This window comes from Danio rerio, chromosome 23 (genome assembly GCF_049306965.1).
Source record: "Danio rerio strain Tuebingen ecotype United States chromosome 23, GRCz12tu, whole genome shotgun sequence".
Classification (NCBI taxonomy): Eukaryota; Metazoa; Chordata; class Actinopteri; order Cypriniformes; family Danionidae; genus Danio; species Danio rerio.
The window spans coordinates 19,329,075-19,345,452 of NC_133198.1; the positions used below are offsets into that span (position 1 = coordinate 19,329,075).

Here is a 16,378-nt window from a genome sequence, read left to right on the forward strand (position 1 = left end):
TGAAATATGTGTGTTAAGGAAACATTTTTGTGTGTGCTACAATTTCTGAATAATCAAATTCATGGTTTCAGCTAAAAATCTTCAGCCCAAATACCTAAAAAGTAATCCTAATCTTGCACTGCTTAAGGGTTAATAATACACAAACACACATGCACACAAAATTGAAGGCTAGTGTTAATGTTAATCTTTTTTTTTTTATTCAACACCCCCTGAAAATATACAGAAACAGTATGAAATGGAGTAGAATTTGCAAAAATTGTTGCAGTTGGAAAGCTAGAAAATAATGATAAAGGTTTACTGGCAAAGAAAAATGTGAATTCAGCATCCCACATATTTTAAGATTTTTTTTTTTCAAAATCAAGACATTTCAAATAAAGTACTGAGAACTAAGGCAATTCATACGTCCAAGGTTACAGCACTGTTTCACAGGAAAAATATTAATAAATAGAAATACACCAATCGTTGAATAGCACTGCGTCACTGCTCAAGGTTCGCGTCTGTACGCCTCCTCATCATATAAAAGCGGCTGAACGATGCGCTTGTGCAGACCTTTGAGAGTTAGTCCTCAGCAGTGAATACGGCAGTTTTACGCACAGCTCATGTACAAACGTGGCACACTTCGCGTTTATTTTGCCATTCGTTAGTAAGTGTTGACGCTTAAAGACTATCATGGAGGTTAATACTACTCTATCAAAACGCAACTTAGACTTGCGCATCTTGGCGCAGAAACTTCTTTCTTCGGCGAACCGGTCACAGCCATTTCTGGACAACGAAACGGAGAGCTTATCAGAGGAGGATTTGGACGTGAATACAGACATCTATTCTAAAGTTTTGGTGACTGTGATTTACGTGGTGTTGTTTTTAATTGGGTGTTTGGGAAACTCGATCACCTTATACACACTTCTCACCAAGAAATCTCTCCAAAACCTCCAGAGCACGGTGCACTATCACCTGGCGAGTCTGGCCATATCCGACCTGCTCATCCTGGTCCTCTGCATGCCAATTGAGTTGTACAACTTCATCTGGGTGCACCACCCGTGGGCTTTTGGGGAGGCTGTATGTAAAGGCTACTACTTTCTCCGGGACGGCTGCTCGTACGCGACGGCGTTCAACATCGCCAGCCTGAGCGTGGAGCGCTTTATGGCCATCTGCCACCCGTTCAAGGCGAAGAGCATCATGTCGCGGAGCCGCACCAAGAAACTCATCAGTGCCATGTGGATAGCCTCATTTTTCCTCGCCACTCCGATGCTCTTCACGATGGGACAGCAACTGATGAACGATGAATATATATGTACAACCATCGTGTCCTCGATAACTGCTAAAACCGTCCTACAGGTGAGCGCTGTTATATGCTTGCAGGAGTGAAAATGTCTTTACATTTGATCATAAAAGCGTTGATGGTGTTGTGTTGGCTTTATACGTACGCAAGCGGTATAGGGACGCAACCTGTTGCCTTACATTTTCATGCTGATTTAACTAACAACGAAAAAAAGTTAATATGTAATAAATAATAAATAAAACTACATTTAAATATACATATTTTTTATTACCGCTTGTATTATATATGTGTAAATATTAAATATATTTAAAATGTACAAGATGGAAAGAATCTTAATGCTTATATTATGTACAGTAAAGAATAATGCTTTCAGGCATTCAAGTCAATTTAAAAAGAAAACAAACAAGCAAATGCTTTATAAGCTAAAACAAACGTGCACTATTTATATAATAAAAAAACGATAGAATTATATATTATAGATGGCGACGCAGTGGCACAGTAGGTAGTGCTATAGTCTCACAGCAAGAAGGTGTGTGTCCATTTACACAAGGTGTGTGTGTGTGTGTGTGTGTGTGTGAATGAGTGTTTGTGGATGTTTCCCTGAGATGGGTTGCGGCTGGAAGGGCATCCGCTGTGTAAAAACGTGCTGGATAAGTTGGCGGTTCATTCCGCTGTGGCGACCCGGGATTAATAAAGGCACTAAGCCGACTAGAAAATGAATGAATTATTGTATATATTATAGAGTTATTATAAAATATTAAGATATGTTAATTTGGGAAACAAAGTTACATAAAATGCAGGTGACAGTGGCACAGTAAGTAGTGCTGTCGCCTCACAGCAAGAAGGTCGCTTGTTCGAACCTCGGCTGGGTCAGTTGGTGTTTCTGTGTAGAGTTTGCATGTTCTCCCTGCATTCGTGTGGGTTTCCTCCGAGTGCTCCAGTTTCCCCCTCAGTTGAAAGACATGCGGTACATTTTCCTTAGTGTGTGAGTGTGAATGAGTGTGTATGGATGTTTTCCAGTGATGGGTTACAGCTGGAAGGGCATCCGTTGCGTAAAACATGTGCTGGATTAGTTGGCGGTTCATTCCGCTGTGGCGACTATGGATTAATAAAGGGACAAGACCGAAAGAAAATTAATGAATAAGTTACATAAAATGTAAAAAAAAAAAAAAAAAAAAACTTCAATTTAGCAAAAATGCTAAAAATTGTTTTAATCATATACCTACTCAATTCAGGTTTTATTTTCGTAAATACAATATTTAAGAAGCTTTAGATATTTATTCCTGAAAATAAGACAAAAATATGTAGTAAGACAATAGTTTCTTGTAATTAAGTCTGAATAAACCGCATTGTCCAGCATGGATTATGCGTGTGACATGGTGTACAAAACCGAAATGAAGAAAAAAATCCAACTAAACAAGTACAAGTTATCAAAATGTTATCAAATCCAGACATGCTGATTGAAATAGAAGACCCTAGCAAGCAGCATGAGCTGAAGCCCAATAGGTGCCAGTGTAAAGGTACTACTGTAAGGAACAAAAGAGGCTGACTTAAAAAAAAAATCCTATCTTTAAAAAAGATTGAGTTTTTACCTTAAGAAGCTGTTTCTTCTTAAATAAGGATCTGACACGGTTTAACCTAATGCATTCGGCTTGATTGAGTCATACTGAAAACATTTTGCATTGCATTGTGTTTGTTTTCTGAAGGACATGATCAGCAGTTACATTATTTATTATGCATTATGCCTGTTTGATTATTTCGGAATTGCAAATTAATTGGTAATGTCTTGATTATTCAAACCCATTAAAATAAGGAGCAGCGGGGTTCTTATTTCTTTCGTTGTAAGTACTGATGGCCATGAAAGGCTAAACAAATCAATGATATTAATGAATTTTACCACTCTTGTAAATGTAAGTTTAAAACAATTAATATAAGGATGTCAGGATTTCAAAAATAAAGATTTGCTTTCTTTCGAAAATGGAATGCACTCACTGTGGCCTAAAGTAAATTCTGATTGGCTGGAAATGCAGACATTATGCTTTGATTCTTGGAAAATTGTCCTTGCAGCCTAAACCTTGCGCCCGCCTTATTCTTTTCTATTACACCAGTGAATCTAATTTAGACTGGAACACAATCCATTTACAAGGACGAGAGGTCTTCTGCTTTTAACGCTCAGATTTAGAACTCTGTACATTCAGAACAAAAACAGAAAATACACACGGGATGAGAGTATATCACAAGGACACCATTAGAGCTTGAACAAAAAAAGCTATAAATACATTAAAATGATACTTAATTCTATATGGCATACTATTACTGCATTTGACTCATGAAATGATTGATGATAATTATACCTATAGCATAGCAGGCAGATTTAATGAGTCACAAGTTGTGTATCCTTTTCTTTTTTTTCAGTAATGCAGAGTGCTCTCTCAGATTTTTCAGATTTACTTGACAACAGTCTTGTCGTCAATCCCAGTTGTAAGCAACAAATAATAACTTGATTTCTAGTTGATTATTCGCAAAAGTGGCAGATTTTGTTTTGGTAAAATAAACATAATCTAGAGGCCTTTGCCTTTCATATAAGCCACTTCTGATTCCAAATCATCAACTAGATGTCAATTTAGTATTTGTTGTTCCTATAACTTAAATCGGTAACAATACTTTTGTCAGGTAGTGTATAGGCACACACAAACAAAACCCAAGTGGTGCAAAGAGAGAAAGAATAAAGAACAAATGTATAAGGGATGAATTGGTTTCATCAGTCATTGCTGAGTGTGTGTGTATCATCCTGAGATCCTCCAATCAAAAGAAAGATCTTTGCAATTGTAGCTGTTTGCGACAGTACAAGCAGTTTATCATGTTTCGATCATGGTAAATTGGTTACCACAGAAAACCCCAAGCTGTCCACTTTCATATAAAGAAATATGAAATATGATTCAGTGTTGTATATTTCTATAGCGATACCTGGAATTTGAGTGCCCTGTGGGGCACAGAATGATTGCAGAAAGAGAAAATAAATGGTCTTATATTACTTTTTGGAAATGTGGTTTCAACTCAACCCAAGAAGTGTAAACTTACATAAATATGTATGTTTCTGAAATCCTTCTGTTTGGTAATGGTTGTTGAATAGGAATCTAAATACGATCTGTACCATTGCTTTTCACCTTTCTAATGCTTTGCCCTCTTTTGTTTGTTGTTGTGATCTTTCTTATTGCACATTTTGCGCCTGCAACTAATTCAGTGCTGCACTTGAAAGTGCATGAGCACAAATATACAAATAAAATGAGACTGAAATAAATATAGCAGCAGGAGGTGATGCTGGCGAGGATGTGTGGCTGATAGCTGATATTGGTCTGGCACTGCATTCTGGCATGTGTTTAGAGCTCTTCTCGCCATAAAAAGGAAGGAAGATTGGTTTAGTCAAAGTTTTCAGCTTCTGACACTTTCAACTGCACAACACCATTCATGAAGCACAGCTTTCTGAAGTCAACAGAACAGAACACCTGCAAGAAGCACCAGTGGGGGTGGAAATAAATAGCAAATAGATTTCACGACTGAGAAGTAGATTAAATTGTATGCCAATTTTAATATTGGAAAACAGAAAGTCTAATAAATGTTCTGTTTATTTTAAAACATAATTAGTTGGCACAATTCATATATATATTTATATATATATATATATATATATATATATATATATATATATATATATATATATATATATATATATATACAATTTGTCAGAATTATTATTATTATTATTATTATTAATAATATTTTTTTCTTTTTTAAATGTTTCCGAAATGATGTTAAACAGAGCAAGGAAATTTTCACTGTATGTCTGATAATATTTTTTCTTCAGGAGAAAGTCTTATTTGTTTTTTTCGGCTAGAATAAAAGCAGTTTTTATTTTTTTTATTTTTTTTAAAGTCAAAATTATTAGCCCCTTTAAGCTATATATTTTTTCAAAACCATCGTTATACAATAACTTGCTCAATTAATAATAATAATTAATAATAATAATTCCTTACATTTCTATAGCGCTTTTCTGGGCACTCAAAGCGCTTTACACAGTGGGGGGAATCTCCTTATTCACCACCAGTGTGCAGCATCCACCTGGATGACGCGACGGCAGCATTTTGCGCCAGACCGCACACCACACACCAGCTGATTGATGGAGAGGAGACAGTGATGCAGCCAATTGAATATGGGGATGGTTAGGAGGCCATGATGGACAAAGGCCAGTGGGCAGATTTGGCCAGGATGCCAGGGTTAAACCCCTACTCTTTTCGAAGGACTTCCTGGGATTTTTAACGACCACAGAGAGTCGGGACCTCGGTTTAACGTCTCATCCGAAAGACGGCGCTCACTGAGCAGTATAGTGTCCCCGTCACTATACTGGGGCATTAGGACCCACACAGACCGCAGGTTGGGCGCCCCCTGCTGGCCTCACTAACACCACTTCCGGAAGCAACCTAGCTTTCCCATGTGATCTCCCATCCAGGTACTGACCGGGCACAGCCCTGCTTAGCTTCAGTGGGCGACCATGTGAGAGTTGCAGAGAGCTAGCTGCCGGCTGCAATTACCCTAACCTGCCTAGTTTACCTAATTAACCTAGTTAAGCCTTTAAATGTCACTTTAAGCTGTATAGAAGTGTCTTGAAAAAATATCTAGTCAAATATTATTTACTGTCATCATGGCAAAGATTAAAAAAAAAATCAGTTATTAGAAATTAGTTATGACAACTATTATGGAAAAAAAAAATCTTCTCACTGTTAAACAGAAATTGGGGAAAAAAATAAACGGGGGCTAATAATTCTGACTTCAGCTATATACATTCATGCAGTATCATCTTCTCAAGACCTTGTTTGATCAGGCTCATTATCAAATTTACTTATAGTTTTAAAAAATAAAAATATGCGTGACTGCCTCTTTGCCATTTTGAAAATACAAATATTATTTCGGTAGGCCACTATACCGCTATTTATTTTTTTAATATCTGTAATTGCATTTATAATTTCACTGTTGACCCATCCCTTAAACCTTAACTCACTCTTAAAAGTGCCAGCTAATGAAAAACTGGATATACCTACAGTATGCATTGATTTAGTATTTAGGCCACTAAATATAAAGTGTGACCAGTTATTTAGATCTATTTTTAAAAAATGGTTGGAGAGTATGAAACTAAGAAATAAGTATTGTTTTTAGCAAGTACATGCAGTTGTAAATATTTTGACGGTTTTCTTTTCACTGTTGCTTTAATTTTGCTCAACTTTAATTATAAGAAAGCTTCTTTTGTTAATCTTATTTTGGATATGTAATTTGTTTATTTTCTTCTTTTTTTCTTAATATTATTGTCCATAGATAATAGAATTATTTATTTGAGACACAGTGCAACCAACAAAAATCATGTCAAAACTAGCCCATGTCTGCCCCCACAAAAATATATTTGTTTCTAAGCAGAACTGGAAATAAATGTAAGATGACACAAGTCAGTGAGCACAGGAATAAGCAAGGGAGAGATGATATGTCTATGTTCACAGAGTACTAAAAGTTCACAGTGTACTACTGACTGGTATGTCTGTGGCTGTAACGACCGGGGTGGAGTGACAGGAGACAACAGGAGGTAAGATCCAATATGCAGGTTTATTCAATGTCAGGCAAGCAATGGTCAAATCAGGTACAATCGGGTATAATAAGGCAGTCCAGAATCATAAACGTTTAACAGGCAAAAGGTCGAAAGGCAGGCGGCTAAACAGGATAACAAGGGTACAAGGCTAGGATCGAGACACGGAGAAACAAGACAGGGAAACGCGTTGTAATGTAACACTAGGGAAAACAAGACTCGGCAAACTGGAAGCGTCAATGAGTGGCTTATGAATGGAGTGATATCAGTCTGTGACAAGGTTCAGCTGGTGATTGCAATCAGGATAGATGAATGAACAGGCGTGCGTGTTTGGGAGCAGTGCATGTATGAAAATGTAGTCCTGGGAAATGAGGAAATGTAGTTTTGAGTTCGTGTGAGAACCAGCGATCTCTGGAAAGCGATCGCTGGTTGTGTGACAGTGGCACAGAAAGACAGGCAGTTTGTTTGGTCCATTCTTTGGATTTATGCTTGTTTTCCAGACAAGTGTGGGCTGGAACAGTTAAACATATTCTAGGAATATTTTTATTGGGAAAGAAAAAGTATATTTTTTATGAGTTTATGAGTTATAGATCAGTGTTTAAAAATATAATTCTTTCTAATTTGTGGTCAGTCCGGAAAACACAGCCACAGAGTTTGTCATCCTGTTTGCATGAATAAAGGAGTTTTGAAGTTATTTTGCAACTGAAAGCAGACTTTCTTGAATCTGTAAAACATCAGTCAATTGCACTTTGAGTTTATCCTCAGTGGACCTTAGCGACAAGGTGTGTTATTCCTTTTGTCCAACATCATGTCCAAAGTGTGAATTATACAGTCAAAGTTCTTTAAAGCAATCAAAGGAGCTGTCTTTAATCCAGACACCTTCACAGACATCAGGGCAGTAGCTACTGACAGACGGAAAGATAAAAGAAACCTCAGAAGAGATTTCGTCAAGAAGGAGGAGGGGTGAAATCCTAGCCAAAAGAAAGACGGCAAAGTATACTTTTAACATGTCAAATTTCAGTCAGTAAATGACATAGAAATAGACAAAATGTTGACAAGAACTTTTCTTGCCTTACATCATGGGCACTGCTAGCCCTAAATGTATTTGATTTTGTTCATGTTTTGTTTTTTGTCACAAAGAAAAAGCAATTAGATGATCTGTATGTCTTGTTTGACTATTTTAACTGTGTAGTATTTTTGACTATTGGTATGTTTTTGCCACAAAATGAATGCATGTTAAAATTGTTTGCTCAAAACTTGAAAAAATTGAGAAAATTAGGCTTAACTTTAATCTTTCTGGAGGAAGAATAACTCTTAAAACTAAAAGTTATTGGAATTTTTCTATTTCACAAAATGTTCTTTATAATGGAAAAAGAATCTGGATTATTTTGTTAGGCTGGGCGGTTTGGCCTAAAATCAAAATCTTGATTAATTGAACATTTTTATTCGATTGCGATTTATAAGCGATAATTTAGTTTATTTAATTTGATGTTTTTGCCCTTATAGTTCACTGACAGGTTTTGTACAGTAAATATGCTCACATATTACAAGTGAGAGATTTTTGAATGAAGAATGCATTACTTAATCTTAAAATAATTAAAGGAATACTATCAATGATTATTTTTGGAACATCAGTTCTGAACAACTGAAAGTTAAATGTCCACCCTCATCACCGCTTCCAAACTGACCACTCTCAAAGCTTGTGACTTGTGTTTACAAATTAATTATTATTATAATTATAACATAATAAGTATGATTTAGCCTTAACAAAGCGGGGTCATGTTACTCCACACACGGTAGGCAAATTCATTGAAAAAAGTGACAGATAAGTCGATAATAGCTTCTGAATGTCGATTTCAATTACTTTTTGATTAATCGCCCAGCCTTATTATTTAGACAACAAAAATATTATATTTACAACTTTTAACTGAATTTGGGACAGATTCAAAGATTATGTTTGAGGCTTTCATATGAAAACTCATGTTTAGAATCTTTTTTTTTAAAGAGCAAAGTACCAAATACTCATACTTAATAAGCTTTTATTAAATTGTATAAATCAACCACAACATGTTTTTATCTTCATGTTGTTCCAGGCCTATAATAATTTTTTTTTTAGCAAAATATATTTGCAAGCATGAGCAGTTTCTGTCTTGGAGTAATATTTCTTTCCCCATACGATCCCAAAAAGGTTTTAAATGTGTTGTAAAAATAAATCATATGAATGACAACACACAATGTGTGTGTATTTTGTACGGTAGCTCAGTGGTTAACACTGTTACCTCACAGCAAGAAGATTGCTGGTTCGAGTCCTGGCTTGGGAAGTTGCCATTTCTGTGTAAAGTTTGCATGATCTGCCCGAGTTTGTGTGGGTTTCCTCCAGTTTTCCCCACAATCCAAAGACATTCACTGTAAGTGAGTTGGAGAAACTAAATGGGCATAGTGTATAAGTGTGTTTGAATGTGAGTGTATGGGTGTTTCCCAGTACTGAGTGGCGGCTGAAAGGACATAAAAGACTAAGCCAAAGGAAAATAATTTATTCATTTAAAATTATTTCATAATGCTGGCTTATCATATATCATACAGGTTATGCGATTTTGCCTTTAAAACATGAATTTTCTTTAAAAATAATAATAATTACTTACATTTATATAGCGCTTTTCTGGGCACTCAAAGCGCTGTACACAATGGGGGGGATCTCCTCATCCACCACCAGTGTGCAGCATCCACCTGGATGACGTGACGGCAGCCATTTTGCGCCAGACCGCACACCACACACACCAGCTGATTGGTGGAGAGGAGACAGAGTGATGAAGCAAATTGAATATGGGGATGGTTAGGAGGCCATGATGGACAGAGGCCAGTGGGTAGATTTGGCCAGGATGCCGGGGTTAAACCCCTACTCTTTTCAAAGGACATCCTGGGATTTTTAACAACCACAGAGAGTCGGGACCTCAGTTTAACATCTCATCCGAAAGACGGCGCTTACTGAACAGTATAGCATCCCGTCACTATACTGGGGCATTAGGACCCACACAGACCGCAGGTTGGGCGCCCCCTGCTGGCCTAACTAACACCACTTCCAGCAGCAACCTAGCTTTCCCATGTGGTCTCCTATCCAGGTACTGACCGGGCACAGCCCTGCTTAGCTTCAGTGGGCAACCATGTTAGAGTTGCAGAGAGCTAGCTGCCGGCATGAAATTGGGATTATGAGAAGAATAATGCATAGGAAACAAAAAGGATGCACATACTGTATAAACAAACAGTGCGCTGTTGGTAACGATGGGAACCTCACTAATCCACACAATGTCCTACTATGTGAAGTCAACAAATATTAATTAATGTAACTCATATCCCTTAAGGGCCACACTTTGAGGTTGTAGCCCAGGATTTAGCTAATTACCTCATTAGCGCCTCTAAGGGTCATTAATTGGGTAAATCAAACAGTGCTCGACTTGAACGAATGTCTACAAGGCACAAAGAGCTCATTTGAATAAACTATTACAGTGCTACAACAACTGTGTTTTATTAACACATACTACTGTGCCTGTTGCTCCATTAGTCTGCTTATTGTCTGTTCATAAGTACCTCTCCTCTCTGTTGTATTTTCATCATTTTCACTTGAAGTACGTGCTTTGTGAGATCAGTTGCTTTACTGAGTGATTTGGCTTAGAGAATCATTGCTAATAAAAACAAACATAAAAAAGGCGGATGATCTGGTTTGCACCTTAAAATGCATTTGCCACAATTTTGAAAGTACTGTTATCTGAGAAAAGTGAGGATTTAATTTAATTATGAGGTCTGCACAGGCAGTTTCATGAAACTCCAACAGAATTATAATTTTAAAATTAGTATCTAACAAGGGAAGAAAACACTTTAGAAACAAAAAAACACATATTAATTGCATAATAAAATTACATATACTTTATTTAAAGTATGTTTCTGAGTTATTAGTGGAACTATAAAAAATAAAAAAAGTTTGCAAACCAAACTAAACATTGATTCAACATGGAGAAAACAAATGGCAACCAAAGGCAACAGGTGCTGACTGGAGTGACACACTGATCCAACAAAACCTGACAAAAATTTCTGTTGTCACCAGTCAGTGTCTGTCTGCAGCAAAGGCAAGAAGCGGAATAAACCAAAACTGGCTCCCCGCTGTACTCCAGGCCCTTCGCAGCCTCATGATCCAGGGCCACTGCAGCTCCACGCTCCAGGCCCTCCGCAGCTCCATGTTCCAGACCCACCGCAGCTCCATGCTCCAGGCCCTCCACAGCCTCATGATCCAAGGCCACTGGAGCACCACACTCCAGGCCCTCCACAGCTCCACTTTTCAGGCCCTCTGCAGCTCCATGCTCCAGGCCCTTCGCAGCCTCATGATTCAGGGTCACTGCAGCTCCACGCTCCAGGCCCTCCACAGCTCCACGCTCCAGGCCCTCACAGCTCCACGCTCCAGGCCCTCTGCAGCTCCATGCTCCAGGCCCTCCGCAGCTCCACGCTCTCCGCAGCTGCACGCTCCAGGCCCTCTACAGCTCCACGCTCCAGGCCCTTCACAGCTTTACGCTCCAGGCCCTCCGCAGCTCCACACTCCGGGCCCCCTGCAGCTCCACTCTCTAGGCCTTCCGCAGCTCCACGCTCCAGGCCCTCCGCAGCTCCACGCTCCAGGTCCTCCGCAGCTCCACTCTTCAGGCCTTCCGCAGTTCCACGCTCCAGGCCTGCCTCAGCTCCATGCTCTAGGTACGCGCCCGCTACATGGTCCTGGCCCTCCATCCCTCCCCATGTTCCGCCTCCGCTCCACCTCCTAATATTATTATTATAAATAATAATAATAATAATAATAATAAAGTATTGAATACAAACAATTGCACTCATTGAAAAGTATTGCTGTGAGTTGAGAACATTAATTATAAAGTAGAAACAATTTTTCTTAGTCCTCCTTTACATTTATCCAGTTGCTAAAACAGTCCAGTCTGTTGACATTATCGGGGGACAATGTGGACCTTTTCTTTTGAATGATTTTAGCTGAGAGTGCAACGCAATCTCACGGCAATTTGTAACTTTTTGATTTAGTGGCTACAGACAACAACGTTTAGGCAGGTTTGCTGCTAAGAAACGCATGCGTGCGCACATACAGACACACAGACCAGGGCCGTGCACAGGCTGGTGGCCCGGTGACTAGAGCCACTGCCTCTCTGCCCTCATTGGCTGAGGAGCCCCTCTCAGGAGGCACTTGCTCTTCACTTTGCGATCACGTTGAGCAATGATAGGGCAGCCGGAGCGACTCTCTTCAGATTCAACACGCATGATCGCGTTCATTAAATTTGCTTAAACTAAGCGTTATAAACTATGGTTGTATTTCACAAGGATTCTGACACAACAATGCGAAGCATACACTTTTGTTGCATTTAAAGACGAAACACGTCAAACTTCATAAAACATTGGAGGGCACATGCTGAAAGTCAGAGAAATGTGCTGTCTTTGACAGCTCACGACTTCATCTTACACTTTCTATGTACATGTACATAAGACACCAGTACTCAGATTTTAGTATGATTAAGATAATACTCTCATTAAGTGTCTACCATGCAAGCAGCGATTTTTGATTAGCTTAAAGGATCACCGAGTCATGAAATGTGGAGGTTTTTCTTTCCGTTTGACATGCGGTATCAAATTCCATTAAAACAGAAGTTAAAAGTTAAAATCCGGGTCCAAGATCCAGCTTGTTCCGACACAAATTAAGCCCTGTATATGGGCAATCCAAACAGGACAAAACAAAGTGAGGGTCAAACACGGCAAGGCAAAACAAAGGAAACGTGTCGTAATGTTACAGATAACAGATAACAAGGCTCAGCCAAGATGTGTGTGTGCTGTATTTAAAGTCCATATAATCAGTCCATAATGATCCTCTATCTGTGTGTGTAAGCGTGTAATCAAAGTTAAACAGAAATCGGTGTGTACGAAGTGCATGATGGAATTTGTAGTTTACTAAGTGACAGAATTGTAGTCCAGGTAAATGTGCGTGTTTATCAATGATTAGCAGCCACTAGATCGCTGGTGGCTATAATAGTATCAAATGAAAGCAAGGTAAAGTCTTTCCTGGTTGATCTCATTGTTTTAAATGAATTCCTACTACTGCCATTTAAATGGAAATCACATGGCAGTGCAAACTTGTAAACAAAAAGGTTGCTGTCATTTTGGCAAAAAAAAAAAAAAAAAAAGATTGGAAATGACTTAATTAATAGGATGATATACGCATAACATTAAGTTATTGATTCTATTGATAATAGTTACATAATTTGATTGAAAGGATGACGTCTGATCACATCCTTCAAAAAAGGCCATAAAGGAGATTGGTGTCATGATCTCAATCAGGGGTCAGGGGTGAGTTTCCCAAACTGGCTGAACTATCATAGAGCGATGCATTTTTTGTCAAATGATCGATGTAGTGGCCAGTGTTTTCCTAATACCGTAGTTTCTCTGTCGCAGTTCCATCGTTTCAACCTTGTTAGTTATGACATAAAACCTTCATAACAATGGGCATAGGGGGCATAACTGGGAATAGAACACAACCAGGAACTATGCTTAACTACTACTCTAGAGGTGTAGTTACAAGCCTAGAAGTTTTGGTGACGCAGTTTGCTAATGTTAGCTGGAGTGATGCATTTGGGAAACACTAAATCAATTAACTATGTTTGTAATGACGAAACTTGCGACCTTAGTTAGCTAACGATGGTTTAGGTGCACATGAGCGCATTAGTTTTGGCAATGGGATAATTTTTTGTTGTTGTTCAAGTTAAACATCTAAAAACAAAATTTAAGAAATGTTTTTTTATTTAATTTGTTATTTCAAAAATGAAATTTTATCGAGAGCATAAATTCCAGTGTTACCAAATTGGTCATTTTTATTATTGATTTTGTGGTTAAAAAAAAAAAAAAGGCATAGGCAGGTTGACAAAATTTGGGCAGCTTTAAAAAGTAAATTTTATATGCAACTTATTTAACAAAACATAACTGTGCGCTCCTACTCCACTCAGTTAGTAGTGACCAGAGCATAGCGCAAACCACGTGGGCCCACTCGCAAGAGAAGTGTGAATGAAAGTATCAAAATCTGACTCCCTGGACAAATCTGACTCCCGTTCGCATTTTTTCCCACAATTGACAGTGTAACGACCCCAAAATGTCTAGGGCAGAAGTCGAACATAAAAGTTAAAGAGAAAATAAATAAACAGTTAGCAGGTTTATGATTTTTAAATGACCTTAAAGGTTCTTTTATTGTGAGAAGGTGGAAAAGTTTTGTATTTACATTAAACAAATAAATGTCAAACAAGTAAAAGTGCAAACAAAAAGCTTCAGTGCTGAGCAAGGCCAAAATAACAAGCAAAACATTAACTAACTCCACCCCGAAGATAACTTATCTACTGAATCTAAAATAAATGAAAAAAATAAATTACAAACACTACCCTTACTCCTTAACTAAACGAAAAACAGGAGAAAATCAGTGTCAAAGTAAATGGCACTCAGCCCCTACGGCGCTCAGCTCACAGCTTTATCAAACAGGGTATTTTACAGTCACAAAAATGGAGGGGAGAGGAAAAAGGTGGAGAACACCTTAATGTTCACAATTTATAAACAACCAGAAAAAGCACAATAACATATTTTAAACAAGGACGCCACATTCTTAGAAAAGCTCTCCGTCTCTCCACCCAGCGATTTGACTCCGTCGGTTCCTTTTCAAAAGATGCTGCAATCTCCCAGCACCAACCACAGCGCACGCACGCAGCACGTCCAATTAGGGCAGGGCAAACTGGAAACTGGAACGGGACAGGACGAGAGAGAGAAAAAGAGAGACACACACAGTCACAGCGGCACAGAAACAACCCAATACGCTCTTGCATAACAACAGCAAGAACAAACATTGAAGTGTTGTCTGATTGACAAGCAGCACTTAATTAAGTTCAAAAGAATTAAAACGCCAAATGGGACAAATTCATACTCCATTTCGAAAGTAAAACATACTCTAATAAGTAGGGATACACGATATATCGGAGGCCATATCGTTATCGGCCGATAAATGCAATTTTTAAGATTATCGTTATCGATCTGATGTCTAATGCCGAGTTCAGACTGCATGATTTTCAAAGTAGTCGTGTCACAGATGTTTTCACACTGCATGACTATCTGTGCTAGCGTTTCGTCGCTGCTTTGTTTACACTGCAAGATGGATCGGCGACATGGACATTCACATTGTATGACTTTACTATAGGGAAAATCGCCGACAACTTCGTCCAAACTACGTCTCACAGCCAAAAACATGTAGTATATCTTTTGTTATTAACTACATAATGAGAAAGAAGCCTTTAATGGGGTTGAACATGTACATGTTTGCTCACCTGGGTTTAAAGGGAATTAGCCATTTCTCCTCAACGTGGATAATAAACTAATTTCTTTCTGTATTAAACGTCAAACAGACACGGTTGCTCCTGAGTCTTGTCAAACCTCAACTAGTTTTTCCTCCATTTCGTGGGTCCAAATAAACCGAAAAAGAGCGCTTTTAACTTCTCCCCCAGCCTCCCGCTGCCTGCAGCAGGTATACACACACGCACACACAAGTGAAAGCTGCTCTCTCATTGGCTGTAGGCGATCGCCGATGTTATTTTCAGTCAAAACTCAATTCATATGGCATGATTTGAATCGCCGACAGCTCCAGATATTTAGCATGCCAAATATCTCACAGGCATCGGCGACTCATCGGCGATTCTCTCAGATCGCGTCTTTGATCGTTCATACTGTGTGATTGTCACTCACGTGCAAGAGCAGCGATTTGCCTGTGATTTCAGGCATTTGTCGGCGATTTCTCAAAACCTGTCGGCGAGCCAAAATCGGGGTTAAAATCATGCAGTCTGAACTAGGCATTAATTAAGCCGATATCTTTACGCCGATAAATTACGTAATTGTTGCTGCGCACGCGTGGGCGGAACATGTTCAGACTTGTTCATGGATCTCTCCTCACACTGATTATTCCTTTAAAGTCTGTCCTTTCCTCACGTGGTATTGCTGTGAGTTAATAACTCAGTAAGTAACCATTATCCTTATTATTGTATATGTTTGATTGAGTGCCCTTGTGTATTTTGCTTCAAATCGCCTCAGGAAAAAATATAACATTTGAAAGCCTTTCCTGCTCTGTCTATTTGTTGTGTTAGAGATAGCAGGGAGATTTACTTATTACTCCAGTGCCGAATAATATTAGTTTCGGAGTTAATTCTTTTAGTTGCAGAAAAGATGAATGAACGAGGACCCGAAAAAAGCGCTCCTCTTTTCTGTCTCTCCCTCTTGGCTGCACACACACATACACACACACCAAACTGACCTGCACACGTGACGCGCTAAACAAAAACTTTATGGAAGGTTTTCAATCTAATAAAAATTATTTGTTATTATCAACGCGTTGCTTCTAGGGATGCTCATTTCGGTTA

General features: G+C 38.6%; 1 protein-coding gene across 11 annotated transcripts in view; it reads left to right on the top strand.

Moving 5' to 3' along the window:
• The first annotated feature begins 545 nt into the window (after positions 1–545).
• ntsr1 (neurotensin receptor 1 (high affinity)) overlaps positions 546–16,378 on the top strand; it is a 161,027-nt gene continuing 145,194 nt past the window's right edge. For 6 of the 11 annotated variants that reach the window (XM_073938764.1, XM_073938767.1, XM_073938765.1 and 3 more), the window contains exon 1: positions 546–1,335. In XM_073938764.1, the coding sequence (XP_073794865.1) occupies positions 670–1,335 (666 nt within the window). In that variant the 5' untranslated portion in view covers positions 546–669. Of the gene's footprint in view, positions 1,336–6,703; positions 6,909–11,007; positions 11,643–16,378 lie in introns of those variants that run through there. The other 5 variants (XM_073938761.1, XM_073938762.1, XM_073938760.1 and 2 more) reach the window with 2 other exon arrangements.